Genomic DNA, 16,418 nt, shown 5'->3' with positions numbered 1-16,418 from the left:
CCATAATAATCACTGCATGGATGATTGTTTCAACTGACAAGTTCTTTACCACTAACTGATGCAGTGACTAGCTACTCATTTCTTAAACAACCATTCACATTTAGCAGACGCTTTTATCCAAAGCGACTTACAAGGGTAGGCAGGGTAAACTAAGGACCCATACTGGAGGTAGGCCACAACTGGGATTTGAACCCCAGTCTCCCACATGGAAGGCAGTGATCTTACCACTACACTAACAGCTGCCCATACCATAGCAGAAGTCACATCCTGTGGTTGTGGAAAAGATGTTAATCTGTTTCAGAAGGGTCAAATTATTGGCATCAAGCAAAAAAAAAAACATTGAAGAAGATTGCTGAAACTACTAAAACTGGGTTGAGAACTATTCATAAATTATTTAAAACTGAAAGGATAGTGGGGAATGATTGTGATTGTGATTGGTAATCCCCTAAATGTTTGGTGAAATCAATGGCCACGGTGAAAGCTTTCCATAATCAAAGCATATTAGAGCGTGTGACTTTTTTGGCGGGCAGTGTAGATGCAAGCATGTTAATACATTTGAACTCTACTAAACTAGTTGTTCTTGTAGCTGGTAGGAATATTACACATCCATTTTGAGCCAGAAAAAAATTGGTCAAATTCTTTATTTATGCCTCATCAGTCCAAACCAAACCTCACATATTAAGTAGCAGGATATTGAGGTAATGTCAGTGTAACACAGCATTATTAGGTTTCTGGATTCACCTCCACACTAAGGTACAATCTGATATCTGCACTTGTTGAGAACCAGTAGATACAGTACATCAAATGTTTTCCAGACGTATGAAATGACTGAATATGAAAGGTTTGGCTGTGAACTAACCAAACTGGCAGAAACATTACATGTTATGGTTACATATTGTCCAAATTTGAGGAAGAGGGCAACTAAAATTATGTATCTTTTTGTCAACAAATACCCCAAAAGAGTGCAACCATTACTTGTTATATACTTTATGGTGGCAAAATATTAGTTTATGCTATTGTGCTGTATACCTCTACTGTTGTCTTAAAAGCAGCTTAGAAAATAAAACAGAATCAATCACATATCTGCATTCTGCAGATTATGAAATTTGAAGCTGATAATAGTCAGTTTACTCCATGCTAGAGTGAGGCCTTGTTGGGAAATTACTTTTAAAAAAACCTTACCTGTTTGTAAAGGTACTAAAAACAGTAAAACATTGTTGGTTTTAGTCTTTTGGGATTTGTTGACAATAAGAAACACAATAATGCCACCCTTAATAATCAAGTCAAACACAGTAAAAGGACACCTATGCACTAAGCATCTGATGTCAGGCATACATTCTGCACATGGTCTTGTCAATGTGCCATAACTATTAAATTAATTTGCCTATATAAAACATTTTACTGACATGGTTACATGGTGATGAGAAATTATGAAATTCAAAGTCCAACGTAAACTGAAGTCTTCAAAAAAGGGTCTAGTCAAGGACTTTGTCCTGGTGTGGTCTCCTGGTGGTGGCTGGATGGAGTGAGATGTGAGGACGTAAAAACACCCATGATGTGTGACTGTAAGATTGTAATGTCATAACACTGTGTTCATATGTGAAAGCCTATTGAGAGTTCAGTGCTTGCTCAGACCCTCTGTGCTGTTGCAAAGTGACTGGTAGAGTTCGGAGGTCAGTGAGTACGATGAGAGCACCTGTTTGAACTCCTGCAGAGGGCAGTAGACTCCACTACAACCTGGAATATGTTGGTCCTACAGAGAGATAAACGAGAGGAGTAAAGCACATGCAGAAAAATGCAACAACTTATCAAATATACATGGACACATTCTCCTACCTGCCCTATGTATGACACCTTGACAAAGGCCTCGTTGGTCTGCCGGTGGTTGTACAGCTCCAGTGTTATATCAGCTGCGTATGGTGGCCATCTCATGTCAAAGATCCCAAGAGCCATCAGACAGGGAATCAAGGTGGTGTCATGTGCAGAGTACAAAAACAACTTCCTGTTTGAGAGAGAATTTTAACATTAATTGTTTGCAGTCACATTTGTAAGAAATTGGTATGTCCATCCTGGTCTGTCCAACCTGTCTGGCTCTGACAAGGTGCCCTGCAGTTTCTCATCAATATTGGCTAACAGTGTGTATAGGAGGGGGCCTACACACATCTGCAAGTTCTCCCTGCCAAGAAAACATAACAAAAAGAGTTAAAGGAACCTGTTGAACTGATGCATAAGATCATATTATTGTTAAAACCCCTGTGCATCCACATCTCCTGACTCTGTTTAATCTTTTACCTTTTGCTGGGTTCATAGATATGACACATCATGTCCACAGCTCTCTGTTCCACTTTATTCCTCCAGGTGTCCAGCACGGGTGGGCACGGCAGGCCGTGCGCCTGTTAACGTGCAAAAACGAGACACAGTGTCAGCCATGCTCTGACGGAGGTTTCTGCTCACTGTTTTCCAGAGCTGTTATTATGAGATACAGGTATCTGCCATTTCCCCCCTTAACCATAATTATTATGGGGATATTTAAGAGTAGCCTTATGTTCTTTCAGTACAATATGGTTGTATGTGTTTCTTTAGTTTGTCTTTTATAACATGGGTGGGGCTTAGGGTAACTATACAACTCTATTTCATTGAATTGAATATAGTTGCCCATTGTCTTGTTTTAAATCTTGGAGCAGTCTCACTGTGCACATATCTAAGATGGTTATTTGATAGCTGTAGTCGACTGTTCCCTTATTCGTCTAACTGCACAAAAACTAATTTACAGCCTCTAGTCAATTAATGAATTTTGTTCACTGACTTAATCAGAAATATTTAGATTTGACATCTATGCACATGTTTTGAAATATCTTCAGTCATAATTAAAACTCACATCCTGCTGGATCTGTCTTTTTAAACTTTACTTTTTCTTTACTAACTTGATGAACTCTGTTGGAGTTTCAACTTACATAACTAGCTGCTTGCTAGGTTGCAGCCTCGGGCCAGGCTAAGTTTTAATAATAATCATATGTATTCTGATAACTTGTGGTGAGACCTAATAAAAGTCATATGAATCATGATGTGGCAGTGTCACCTCTCTGGCAACCATGTCATCCCTAATGAGGATGAAGTCGACGTGCTGGTGAGCAGCGATGCCCAGTGCGTTCTGGATGCTCTGCAGGTCTGCTGCAATGTCTGGCAGAGTGGACGACTCTGCCCAGCGGTGGCTGCACAGAACACACACAGTGTCAGCTATAAAACACAGATACACCATGACAACCTGTCAGAGGCATCTCAACTGTGCTTATAATTTTGCACAACACATTATTCAAGATTCCACTTTTGGGTAGAGAATGCATGGGATTGTCATGGCTTGGCATGACTGTGTGCCTGACATGAAAATCTACATACCCGGCAAGGATTTTAAGCATCTTGCATCCATGATAGTTGGGATAGAGGATTTCAGATGGTGCCTCCGTTGTTAATATATGTACAATGTCTTCAAGGAAAACAGAAAATTGCAAAAACAGATGAGATGAAATCCAGAATAGAATAAATAACATGTGCAGATGGCTTCTACCCTACCTTTTTGTTTTTGCTGGAAAAGCCCTGCTATGAGGCACTTGGCAGATTCAATGGTCCTCACAATGTTAGTGGAGCGCACACTAAAAATGGAAAAAAAAAAGAGGTCATGGAAGGCAGCCAACTCAAAAATAGTAAATTTAGGCTCTGTGCTGTATTCATGAACCCAATTTATCAACACTGTAGAATACAGAAAGTGTTTGTGCCATCCGTCATGATGATGTGTAGCACTTACTAGACCTCAGCTGGGCTGAAGGTGGAGCTGAGGAAGGGACTCTCCTCTATGTATCTCCTCCTCAGCCTCTTGCCCAGCTCATACAGCTGTTGCATTCCCACTGTAGTCAGCTGACCAGGGAACGTGCCACCCTGCCAAACCCCAAAAACAGAATCAAGATTTACTCACTGGAGCTTAACAGACACACAAATGTGATCACATGCAGGAATCCAAAGTCAATTTGGTACAAAAGTGGCAGGAGTCCATAATGTGGGATTTAGTTTGTGAAGCTAAATCCAGTGCAGTTAAACCTCTTTGGCGAAGCAGCTAAGTCAGCACAGGAAACTAACAATTCCACAGAAAAACTGGCAAACAGGGCACAATATCTCGCTGGGAACCTCGACAAACAGTTGAACAGTGGCACGGAGAGGAGATGATGAATGGACCCAGGCCAGTGATGTCCATAGGATTTGTAATGAATCCTAGTTGCCACTAGAGGGAGAAAGTCTAACTACATCAATGAATAAATATGAGCGTAAAGCCACAGGTTGCTTCATATGTACAAACTATTAATCCAAATTCACTTGTCATTGGCTTCTTCCATAGCAAACATACATTACTTGTTCTAGCAAGAAAAAAACACAAGTGATGACTCTCTGGTCTCAGTAAGTGTAAACGACACCAGATTGCACTATGTCCGATGTAAAAGCTTGTTTTTCTGCTCCTGCAGATACAACATAACATACATTAAGTCATTATGCTCGTAGAAAGCCTCAACCCAAGTGCACTAGTTCCTGCACCTGAATTTGAAAACCTGAAAACAGGTTCCACTGTCTGAATGCATTCAACAACAACACATACTCACAGGCAGCACGTTTTTCCGATAGCTGTCTTCTACAGGAGCTGGGGGCCTGGGGCCACCGTGAAGATCTGTCACTACATAGTTCATGTGGGTGTGTGCTGGAGGCTCCAAGAGTGTCGGCACCCACTGAGCCTTTGACGAGACAAATATGCCCAGATTGACATTTATAAAGATAAACCTTTATAGACATTTATAAAGGCTAAATGACTCGATTAAATGAAAACACGTTTTACCTCCATCACGTCAGGTATAGAATTCAGCGGTGTTCGGGCACCATGTCGGAAGAGGACTTGAACCAATTTTAGTTCATAGGGAGAACTTGGTTTTGTGTTGGCAGAGGTACAACTGGAGGCAGCGTGGTCAGATTCAGTCTTCTTCATTGACCACAACATTGAGCCAAAAGCCACAGACAATGAACCCACAACACCTCCTTTCATCCAGAGAGTCCTCATAGCTACGCTGTGAACAAAGCCAGATTGTCTTAGCTTGTCTGAATTAACTACACACGCCTTAGGGTTACTATTAAGAAGAAGATTAAAAAAACTTTTATCATAGTGACAGTAATATTAATGGAAATAATAATTTTCTGGTGGTGTCAAGAAAGCCCCCTGTGTGCTACATAGTAAGACTGAACCTTATGATTAAATTAATCATCAAGCGCTGTGCCATTTATTTCCTTAATTCAATCATTAATTGTATAGTTAGAAAATATTGTTTGTACAGTATTATCATAGAATACTACAAAAACACACAGTTAATTTCAGCTGTTTAATGTATTTGTGTTTATTTTAGGCACTAACCTTTGTTCACTGATCAAGTTTAACTTCCTGGTCAGTCCACGTTGATGATGATGATGATGATAATGATGATGATGATGATGATGCTGTAGCAGTAAGTAACTATATATAATCCAGTTTATACTTCAGTATAATATTACATGCAGGACTGTAGAGATCACCTGAACACAGCACATCAGTAATGGGACCCTCCTGTCTATAGTTTAGTTCTCTCTAACTCAGCCTGGTGCAGTGAGGAAGTGGATAAAAACTAGATAATGCCATAAAACCACCAAGCTGTGTGACATAAGAACTGTTTTTGTTCTGACATTCCGGATAAAGTTGGCCAACAACCTTTGTGTAAACCATTTCAACACCACCTCACAGGTGTTGCTAACAGGAGCACATTCAGAGAACAGCTAGCTAATGTGAACTCTTTCCAAACAACGTGATAACATGAGGGCTAACCTCGGTGTTAGCAGCCAACCTAGCTCAATATAACAAGACAGAGAAGCTCGACTGAACGACTTGTTTCTTACCGAGAGATGAAGTTAAGTCCAACCACTCTAAACAGAAAACGCAGCGTTTTATAAAACGTTTAGTAAATGATACATTCACTTGTCATTCAGTAAACTATTCGGCCACCGGTTCACGCCGAAGTGCATGTCGGGAACTGTAGTGCAGCGCATGCGTTTAGTCAGAGAGTTAAATGTAATTTTCACGAAGATAAAACTACATTTCCGTTGTCCTTTCTTCTTCTTTTATAAGAGGAGAGGATACAGGAGATGCAGTAAAGTGTAACACTATCCTCTGTCTGCAGGGACAGAAATCAACAATATCTAATTCCTGCACACAGGAAAAGTGTTTTTTCATTTTACAGAACTGTTGTGTGCTTTGTCAGAAGTTTGTATCTAATCTATTTAAGCAAAAAATATTTTTTAAAGAAGTTTTCAAGTTGCTTTTCAATATAAAGTCATATGGACTCACTTTCCTAGTTATGGTTCAAACTCTCCATAGTGTGATCTGATAAAAAATTATATTTTGCAGAGGTGAATCTGTTCTACAACAATAACAAAAACAAACTCCAGAATTTAACATCTACTGTAGCTTTCAATTCAATGTCAGCTTCAAATTAGAAAAAGGAAGTTCTCTGCTTCCTGGCAGAGATGGCCAGACAGCATTTGTTTGTGCAAATACTCCCTATCTTTCCCAGGCTTATGGGATTGAAAGACTGAAAATGTGTGGTGGTGGCAGGACACTGATCTGGGATATCTAAATTTAGGAATTATCAAACCCTATGCATCTTGTTAAAATAGAAACTAGTGGAAGCTACAAACAATTACCAATTATTCAAAGTTCTTTAATTAATGAGAACAACAGAGCAGATTCTGCAATGGATGATTTATTGATGTGTGATGGGTTAGCAGTGAAAGATGTGAAAGAACCAACAGTACAATAACATGTACAGTATAGGCTGAGTAATGTTTCCTTAAAAGAACAACAGCTATGTAGAAATGTAGCTAGGATAACATTTCAAACCTGCATCGGCATATTGTGCGATCACAAACTGTGGTTATACACAACCTGTTTATCTTTCTGCTTACAGTAAAATCAAACTGCAGATATGCAATAATAAACATTCAAAGACACAACAGAACAGAATCATACACAGAGGAACAAAATCTGTATTTACATGATGGCTCCAGGAGAGCAACTTAAAAAAACATAAGTGCAATGCTTCGACCTAGTGGCCTGTTCTGCTCACAACCACCGTCCAATCAGTCTGTGAACCCCTTTTCAACAGGAGCTCAGGGAGCTGGCTTAGCCCTCGAGCAGGTGACTTTCTCTCGCCACTAATGCACACAAAAGTCCCCAGTAAATATTTGACTAATGAATATAGTCTTGTCCACACCGTTAAGTCATTGTTAATTCTTGAATGACACTTTTTCTTTGTTGACCTACAGGTGACGAATAGTGCAATTGTGCAGTTTCACATAAACATGTTATGTGGAAGCAGGTGTTTTTTTCTCCTTGATAAGGCACTTTACATTGATTTACTGCAAACATGCAGCAAACTTCACAGTTTATTGCAATATCAAGTCTCTGTTTTCTCTGATTTCTCTTAGTTTTGCAATGGAAGAAAAAATAATACTGCTGGCTGAAATATTCAAAGTTCAAGGGTAATCGATAATTATTGAATAAAAGAGGTGTTTTATGTTATAATGACCCAGCACCATTAATCACGTTTTCATTGTCTCTTTTCTTCAGTTATTTTTTTGTTTTTCACTACTTAAGTAAAACATAAAATGTGCAATAGTCAAGCATCACACTTGTTACCCTGTTCTCATTTTTTCAAATATTTTCCTTTTGCAGTTTGGTTGTCAGTTTTTCAAGCTCTAGGACTACGACTGTCTGCTCACGGAGCTCATACATGGTCCACTCAATTCTTTTTCATCTGGACATTCAGTCCACCCTCTTTAATCATGGGCCAGACCTCAGTGCTGCACAGCTAAATGGTTCATCTGTGTTCATGTTCCGACCTCTTCACTCAGAAACAACAATATTATAATAGAGTTTTTGTCTTGTTGAACCGAGCCTCATTTCTTTATCTTTGGTTCTGAAGGTCCAGCTCCCGCTCCCCTCCTCGTCAGCCCCTCTTTCTGGTGGTGAACCTGTACTGTTCTACACTGCCAGGTCATCTTGGCGAGCACGGCTGCTGGTCCCACTGGTCTTGCTCAGGCGACGTTTGTCCTTCATGTAGCCAGAGTGAAGCAGGGGTGATGGGGAGCAGCTGTTGGGCAGCTCTGTCGGGGTGTGGTCATATCTCATTCTCAGGAAGTCTTCCTCGTCCTCTATGTTGTCACAGCTGTGATGTCGCTCGGTGGCCAAATTGACTGAGTTTTGCTGCAGCGCCATTCTGGTGTTAAAAGGATGAGAGGCCATGGCGGTCATGGGGCTTGGGGCTGCCAGGCACTGGGTGAAGTCAGGAGGAGGGGTGCAGGAGGCTGAGGGCCTCGATGGGCTGCTGGGCTCCAAGGCAGCAGACACGGCAACCGTCACAGACCTGTGATTGTTCCTCTGCATCATCTTGTTGCGTACGCACTTTCTGGCACTCTTCCAGCCAAGGTGGTAGAGCTCCAACACAGAGAGCAGTAGCGACACACCGGCTACCACCAGCATGAAGATGATGAAGACGTTCTTCTCTGTGGGCCGGGACATGTAGCAGTTAACTGGGTTGGGGCAAGGCCAGGTCTCACACAAGTACAGTGCCTTGAGGAACACCCCATAGATCAGGTACTGCACCACAATAAATATCACCTCCATCGCTGTGCGGATCAAGATGCTCAGGACATAAGTCTGCAGCAGGGCCCCTTTCAGGCGAACACGGCCAGTCCCATCAGATGCCATCTCCTTCCCACTCTCCTTCTGCTGGAGATAGTCCTTTTCCCCTTCCAGGTCTCCTACTCCCTCACCTCTTTCCTCCTTCTCTTCCTGCTCCTTCCTGCGCCTCTTCTCCTCCCTGCGCACTGTGTGCATGGCATGGCCCATGTAGATGAGGGAAGGGGTGGAGACAAAAACAATCTGCAGTACCCAGTAGCGGATGTGGGCGATGGGGAAGGCGCTATCATAGCACACGTTGGTGCAACCGGGCTGCTGAGTATCACACAGAAAATCACTCTGCTCATCACCCCAGGAGGACTCGGCCGCTGTGCCCAACACCAGGATGCGGAAGATGAAGAGAACGGTGAGCCAGACCTTCCCAACTGAGGTGGAGTGTTCCTGGACCTCTTCTAGGAAATTCCCGAGGAGACTCCAGTCCCCCATCACTGCTCAGAGACCGAACACACACCTCAGACACTGGAAAGTGAGGAGAGAAAGGGTAAAAAGAGGGTGGAGTAGAAGAGAAAGGTCACTGAGGTGGTGAAGATGAACACAGGAGAAGAGGAGGGGAAAAAAAAAAGATCAAATCAGTTATAGACAGCTGTAGGTACTTTATATTCCTCCAGATTAAATTACGTGGATAAGTGTGTGTGGCATAATATGCACAAAAAATAGCTTCTCTGTCTGTGACTTGCTCGAGGGCTTGACACCATGGCATGAGAACAGCCAATTTCCCATGAGAGAGAGAGATAGAGGGAGCGGAAGCTTGAGAGTCATGTAAAAGTAAATAACGCGGTTGTTTTAAGAAAAAATATTCAGTGTTGTATGTTTACATTCCTCCGTTTTGGTTTCCAAATTATGTATGACAGACAAAGAGAGAGGGCAACTGGCTGCCATGGGGCAAGTCAAAGCTAGAGGAGACTTTGTCCTTTCAGCGCTGTGACCTGGCCTGAGCTGCACAGTCTCCATCTTGCTTGTGGCACATAACCATCAGACTTCACTCACAACAACAGCACAGTGCTTTGATGTCCACTCTCTCCTCTCCGCAGTGATGAAATCCTCCTACACGCTGCAATCTCCAACTATTTTAAAGCATCAATCAATTTCTTCATCTATCTGCTAAGTGTGTGTTCTTTTACCCCTTTACTGCAGCATTAGTGAGAGTTTGGGTAGGGTCCAAACATGGCAGTGTCAGTCTGGCGAGTCTTAGCCGACAATGACCCTATAAGGTAGTTCACCAGGCAGCTTTATGAGTGCCATAAAAGACCTCGTCAATTAAGGGGTTAAAAAAACCCATCAAACCCCATCGAGGGGTGACCCGTAGAATCTATATAAACGACGTTCGTGTGCTGACCTTCAGGTTTTACTGTGCAGATAAAGATCAAAGACAGATGAGTTATAACATAAGGAAGGAGGACTGAAAGTAACAGTTTGACAGGTTTTTCCAACACGTCACACACCCGAAGTTACGGCCCTACTTGGCACTGTTATAGAAAACATATACATTCCTCAAAAGCTGTATGTCAAGACAAACTGTTATTTTAATGGTGTGCCCAGTAGGAGAAAAAAAAGGACATACAGTATAATCACTACAATCACAGAGAGTGAAAAAAAAGCCAAACAAGGAGCTGATGTTCTCTCTTACCAACCCTCCAAGTGGAATCCATAAGTGGTTGCTCCCATTTCCCCGCAGAGATAAGTTACTTCTACTGCTTACTCCACTGTGCAAAGTATGAATTGCCTAGCTGACACTGGCTATGTGTGAGAGAGAGATGGTCTAAATGGCCATGACCATGTGTCCCTCCCCCTCCCTCAGTGTCCCTATGAAGTATAAATGCACCAATAAGACAGAAAATCAGCGTGTGGAGAGGCAGGAAACAGTAATGATCAAATGTTAAACCCCTGACTACTCCCATGCCTAGCATAGAAGAGTCTGGTCTGACACTGGTTTTCCAGCATGCACTGAATACCCGCTGACGTCAGACTGGTCACAGTTGGAGACCAGGTTGGATCATCAGTTAGTGAAGTGGACGTTGTCCCACTCAAGGAGCTGGCTCATAGCCTTGCCTTGATGCAGCTGATGATCTTTACTGGAAGTAAACTACAAGAGCTGGAGGAGAAAAGGGAGTGAGAGTTCAGCAGCACAATGGCAGCAGGTACCTGTTAAAATGGATCTTATCAGTTAACACAGACAACAGGCTGTCCTCATCTTGTCATGTGCTCTAGTTACTTTTCATCACTGGTGTAGAAATGTGCTCTGACAGTCTGGACACACATAAAAGAATACACACAGTACACACACTGGTCTTCATACACAGTGATGAGAGTGGAATTTTTCCTTTTATGAGTAAAGTAGACAAAGAGCAATACCAGAGAAAGGCAGTGGTTTGAGTCTCTGTCTGCCTCCCCTGACTGCCTCTTCCTGTTCTCAGAGGAAGCAATCTCAAACAATATGATTTCCGAAGGACGAAATGAACAAGGTATTAAAAGGAGAGGGAAGGACGGAGGCAAAGAGCTTACAGTCGACATATTCCACTGAACGCCTGGGCTGTAAAGGCACACTTTGGCACTGCTGGTTGTCTGTCTTACCTGCCCTCCTGTTGGCTTTCTGTTAGCCTGGCAATAACCAGGGATTTACTGTGATCATAGTACCATTTGCTGAGCAGTCTGGTTTGCCTGTGGACCATCATGGCTGTCACATTTGTTTATAATATCTGTGGCAGAGTACAGGACAAGTAATGGACAAGCTGGTTTCGCTGTATTCAGAACAGTGAACCTCTCAAACGGAGTATTGCACACCTCTGAGTTATGTCCATTGACGTCTCTAAAAGCATCAAGTAGATCTTATAATGGCGATGATGACGATGATGATAAGATTGTTGGTGAGTAAAAGTTCCATGGAAATAAAGTCAGAGATATGATAAACTAAGTGAGAATGTCGACTTTTTAGCCAAGAACTACGGTCCTTTCGTCCCTTTAGGATCAGCTTGAACTTTAACTGGCCTAGCTGAAGGTGACTGAGACAGTCAGCGTTGCTGGATGGCAGCCAGGTAGCTCCGAGAGGTGAAGAGAGAAAGAGCAGCCACTAAACTGCATCAGTGTGAAGTGACGGCTGTTGCTGTGACTCGCTGCAGAGCAACAAGAATAAATGCTGTGTGTTTTCTCTGCCATGCAACACAACAATAAATCCTCCGGCCTGCTGGACCAGCCTCAGTTTTGCCTTAAAGGGCAGTGATTCTCTGGTTCAAGAATCAGTGTGGGATGAGCATCTCAGTTGGGAGAAACCTCCCAGCCTGAAGTTTTATAGGACCGTCAAGCTATGTTTATACTGCTGTATGGTGGCACATCAAGCAATGGTTGCAGATTCATGTCTCTCACAAAACGATTGGATCATTTTACTTGTCTTATTATGTAAGACAGCACAGAGAGTCTGTGTCTCAGTTGTAGCCTACAGTTTTCTAACTTTTAGAAAAATGGTTCAGAAGAAAATAAAAAGCCACAGCTGATGTTTTGCTGCTGAGCTGCCAATTTTCTGTACTCCCCCGGCACTGGTTCCCCACAGCCTGTAGTGCATCCACAGACCTGGAACAACAGGGGGCAGGGTTGATTTAAACATTCCTTCAGAGATCTGCGCTTTTCAGCTCTAAGCCCTGTTTGACAGACTCCGGATCCTCGTCGAGGACCAAGATACACACCGTGATGTGCGCCGGCCTCATAAACACAAAGGCAATTAGATGGTGGGGTATATGTTTCAGTGGTCTGCTTCCTCTTAATGGGACACGTGTAGACTAACAACAATGGAAGAAAAAGTATTTAGATTTACTGTGTATTTACATGTATTGACATTTACTGTGTCTGTGTGTGTCTGAGAGGATTTACGAACATTTTAAACCATCTCACATAGGATCTCAACATGTCGACTTAAATACCGAGTTACCTGACAAAGCCATGTATCATTTTGATGACAAAGTCAAACACACTAAGAAAACTCAGTAGTATATTACATAGCCTAGAGGAAAATATTTGGCCATTAGACTGACACTGGAGGATGACGACGGTACATCAGAATAATAATGCAGACAGTGAAGATGAGCCTGCTGACCATTAAAACTACATGTTCATGTTATTGGCTTTAGGTCACATCTCAAATCTCATTTATTTGGGCTGTTTCAGTAAATTTTACTGTAGGTAGTAAGTTGAATTCTGTGGATTGATTAAAACAAAACTACAAATTGTTTGCATTAAGGTGCGTTTTTGGTATTCTTCAGAGGGAACAGTTTAATCTCTGGAGTGAAATGTCTTATAGCCTACTTCTTCATTTCATATCTGATGTTTTCATTACTTTTGTCATAGTTTTATTATCAGTTATCTTGATTTTTAAGTTCCTAGATTTCATGAAAAATGTAATGTTGCCTAGGCATAAAAAAAGCTGCTCTACAGCTTGTATGAAATAATCCCAAACAAATAGTGTCTGCTAGGAGAGCTATAACTAAAAGTTCTTGTCAGTAACAGTTCATTTTGTAGGACCGGTGTTGTGACAGCTCAGAAACATTTCAGTGGAACAGCGGAGCATGAGGAAAAGTTGACAAGTTCTGTCAGGCTCAGCTAAAATCACCAGACTTATACACAGGATGCCAAACATACCCAGGCTGCAGTTATTTAGCTCAGCGACGGTTACTTTTAATCTTGATTTAGGGTGTTTTATGAGGTGAGGAGGAATAATGTAGAGAGTAAAACAAACAAAAAGCTTACTGGTCCTATTAGTATAATGTCTTGCACATGTATATCATAAGTTCAAGTGTTATATTTGAAGCGCAACTTCTGAGCTTGAACTCCAACACGTGCGGAGATCCCAGTTTACGTTGCAGCAGCTGTTTAGCTGCAGGGGTAACATGTGCGTCACTCCCATGAGTGCCAGGATTATGAACAAAGATGAACATGTTTAAGTTTAGCTGCAGTGGCTTGGCGGAGGCGTGGGTTATACATAGTGTGACCTAAAAAGTGGATTTGATGCGAGATGAGACGGAGAATATTTCCCACTCGTGAGTCACCTGTTGCCACCACTTACGGGCCAGTGTGGATCTTGGCTGCCATATATCAGTCAAACCAGCAGAAGCCAGTGTGCCAATGTGCTGCCTGCTACCTTACATGGCTGTCTGACTCTTCATCTGCCCACTATTGTACACAGACCCACAGGCCTGTTATGATCTATTGTTTAACTGCGTATGGCATTGAACTGGAACTCTCAGGACAGCTGCAAGGTGTTAAATGGAGGAAATTTCAGACCAACACACTCTCAGCTGAAATCCCTGGATCCCTGCTTTTTCAGACCACACAATATATATTCATTATCTGTTGCTGGGAGGCGTCTTTACACAAATCTCACCTGTTGTGCCACTGAAATATCAAGTTTCTTAATGACCAAGCAGAGAATTGGGACTTTGACAACAATAACAATGCTGGTCATTTTTCAGTGTTATATCTTCAGTGTCAAACAGGAGAAACAGACTAAGGTTGAATAACTTGATATTACCTTGTTTAACACATTTGTTGTGGACACTCATTTTAGCTACATCACGTTTTAGACATTTAACTAATCTAAAATCTCTTAAGTTAAACATCTGAACACAGCGAGATGTACATTTACTCCACAGTTTACTTAAATGGAGTTTGGGCTACTGCCTGATATACTTGGCTATTTTTATTTCTGTTGATTTGTTCTTCTGACTGCCTTTTACCCCACTGCACTGATTTATATCTGCAGTTACTGTCTAAGCTTTTATGAGTATGAACTGTGAAGAATGTCTTGTTACACAGTAAATTATAACTCACACGTATAAACCAGTCCCAACTTAGCACACTACAACATTAAAGTACTTCATACATTCATGATTATTCAGGATTTTAGAGTACATGTACAGTACATCACATAATACTTATTATACAGCTTCTTCTGTACTTTGCAAGACTTACATGTGATGGAATTTCTTAACTGTGATATTGATGGTTTTACTACTAAGGCAAAGAATTGGAATCATTTTCCATCACTAGCTGAGAAAACACTAGTATCAGAGTTGTTGTGCAGTTATATATCATGCAGACCTGAGCAAGCATCTATACATAACGTGGCTATTTGGGATATCTGTGGTAGAATTAACTAAGAATAACAACGTTTATTCTCTAAAACGCCTCAGATAACTATTCTTCATTGTCTTTATTGAGTGTGGACACATTTACTGGTGTCTCTATGATTTAAGGTCTCCAGGGCTACACTGGAAAATATTTGTCTCTTGTAAGAGTTATAAGCAGAGCAGAGGAAGAACGAGAGCAGCAGAGGTAGCAGTACCTGCTGACAGAGATGGTACTAACCCACAGCGGGCCTCCCACTCCATTGTCCCTGCTCTTCAACACATCATCTCTGCATGAAGAGAGTCCAGTGCTGTTGTTTTGTAGTAAGGTGCTGAGTAATTGTCTGATTGTAAAAAACTAACCCGTCACATCTAACGTTCATTTGTGACTCACCTTCTATTCTGCTAGAGGTTGTCTGGGCAGCTTCTTCTCGTAAAGTAAACGCTCCTAATCTGTCCCCCGGTAAGACAAATCTTCCTTTGGACGGAAGTCAAAGATGTAGAGGCTGGCAGACCACCACAGGCTCAGTGTGATGGTGGGACGACCTCCTTCTTCTGAACATCAACAGCAACAAGCTGTAGACGACAACGTCTGAGCTTTGTGTCGTCCCAAAACCAAAGTGGTAGCCCACACAGGGGGCATGAGAAGAAAAGCAGGGGCATCATAAGATTTCTCCCCATGGCCCTCCCTTCTGTCTCTCCTCCTCCATCTCCTCCTCCTCTTCTTCCTCCCCCCTCCTCCTCTTTTTTCTTACATCCCTGGTGCTCTATTTTTTGCTGGGAAGCATTCTCCGGCAACGGGAGGGGAAGTGGAATTGTTTTCTGGGATCAATGGCAATTCCGCTCGGAGTAAACTTCCAGAGTGCTCTCACTTACTTCAGGTTTGCAGATCTGTTGTCCATGACAGACGCTGTGAAACTCCTACAAAGCAACATTTATTTATTTCAGTAGGCTAAAACAACGACAAACCAATAGTGAATTAAATATTAGACTATTATGTATTAGTGTTACAAATGTGACATCTGTTTCTTTTGAAGACCCACAGCTAATAAACCCAAGTTCTGCCTGCCTAAAGGAAAAACATGAAGATGAGTGAAACACAAAAGCAACAGTGATGAAGTGAGATGCCAGTTCAAAGACTGACAGAAACACTGTACTCACTTTGTTCATGATTTCTTCTCTTTGACTTCACCTCTTCTTCTCTGAAAGCATGTGCTGTTTTGAAACCACTTGCTCAAGTCTGGGATGCAATCAAAGAGTCTAAAAGTAAAAGAGCTCATCATCCTACCCTTTCCTTCCTTCCTTAGTCTGTGAAGGAAGGACGTAAGGAAGGAAGTGTGAGTTTCAGTACATGGCTTTTTTCTCAGCTCCACAGTCTGCCTGCATTACACAGTAAAGGGAACGTTGTAGGTTTGATTCCTTCTTGCTGAAGGACCATCATAGATTCAAATAGACACTGTGACAACACACATATGCAGACACATTTTAAC

At 42.0% G+C, this 16,418-nt stretch overlaps 2 protein-coding genes across 6 annotated transcripts; both read right to left on the bottom strand.

Annotated features, from left to right (window-relative positions):
• Positions 1-635: 635 nt before the first annotated feature.
• On the bottom strand, positions 636-6,084 carry acp6 (acid phosphatase 6, lysophosphatidic). Of its 4 annotated transcripts, XM_026377013.1 has the most exons (12): positions 5,959-6,084; positions 5,444-5,526; positions 4,877-5,102; positions 4,647-4,775; positions 3,803-3,933; positions 3,571-3,650; positions 3,397-3,484; positions 3,080-3,212; positions 2,293-2,393; positions 2,084-2,176; positions 1,837-2,002; positions 636-1,753 (listed from the first exon to the last, which is right to left on the bottom strand). In XM_026377013.1, the coding sequence occupies exons 3-12, from the start codon at positions 5,093-5,095 to the stop codon at positions 1,619-1,621; spliced, it is 1,275 nt and encodes a 424-aa protein (XP_026232798.1). In that variant the 5' UTR covers positions 5,096-5,102; positions 5,444-5,526; positions 5,959-6,084; the 3' UTR covers positions 636-1,618. The 4 variants fall into 4 exon arrangements, with proteins under 4 accessions (XP_026232798.1, XP_026232799.1, XP_026232802.1 ...); XM_026377014.1 differs by lacking the exon at positions 5,444-5,526 and having other exon boundaries at positions 5,959-6,077; XM_026377017.1 differs by lacking the exon at positions 5,444-5,526 and having other exon boundaries at positions 4,877-5,097; positions 5,959-6,077.
• Positions 6,085-6,821: 737 nt separating this feature from the next.
• gja5a (gap junction protein, alpha 5a) lies at positions 6,822-15,552 on the bottom strand. Of its 2 annotated transcripts, none has more exons than XM_026377018.1 (2): positions 15,323-15,552; positions 6,822-9,332 (listed from the first exon to the last, which is right to left on the bottom strand). In XM_026377018.1, exon 2 carries the CDS (start codon positions 9,242-9,244, stop codon positions 8,102-8,104), a length of 1,143 nt encoding a protein of 380 aa, XP_026232803.1. In that variant the 5' UTR covers positions 9,245-9,332; positions 15,323-15,552; the 3' UTR covers positions 6,822-8,101. The 2 variants fall into 2 exon arrangements, with proteins under 2 accessions (XP_026232803.1, XP_026232804.1); XM_026377019.1 differs by having other exon boundaries at positions 6,822-9,277.
• Positions 15,553-16,418: the final 866 nt, after the last annotated feature.

Source organism: Anabas testudineus, chromosome 21, assembly GCF_900324465.2.
Source record: "Anabas testudineus chromosome 21, fAnaTes1.2, whole genome shotgun sequence".
Lineage (NCBI taxonomy): Eukaryota > Metazoa > Chordata > Actinopteri > Anabantiformes > Anabantidae > Anabas > Anabas testudineus.
This window is presented reverse-complemented; position numbering and strand designations above follow the sequence as displayed.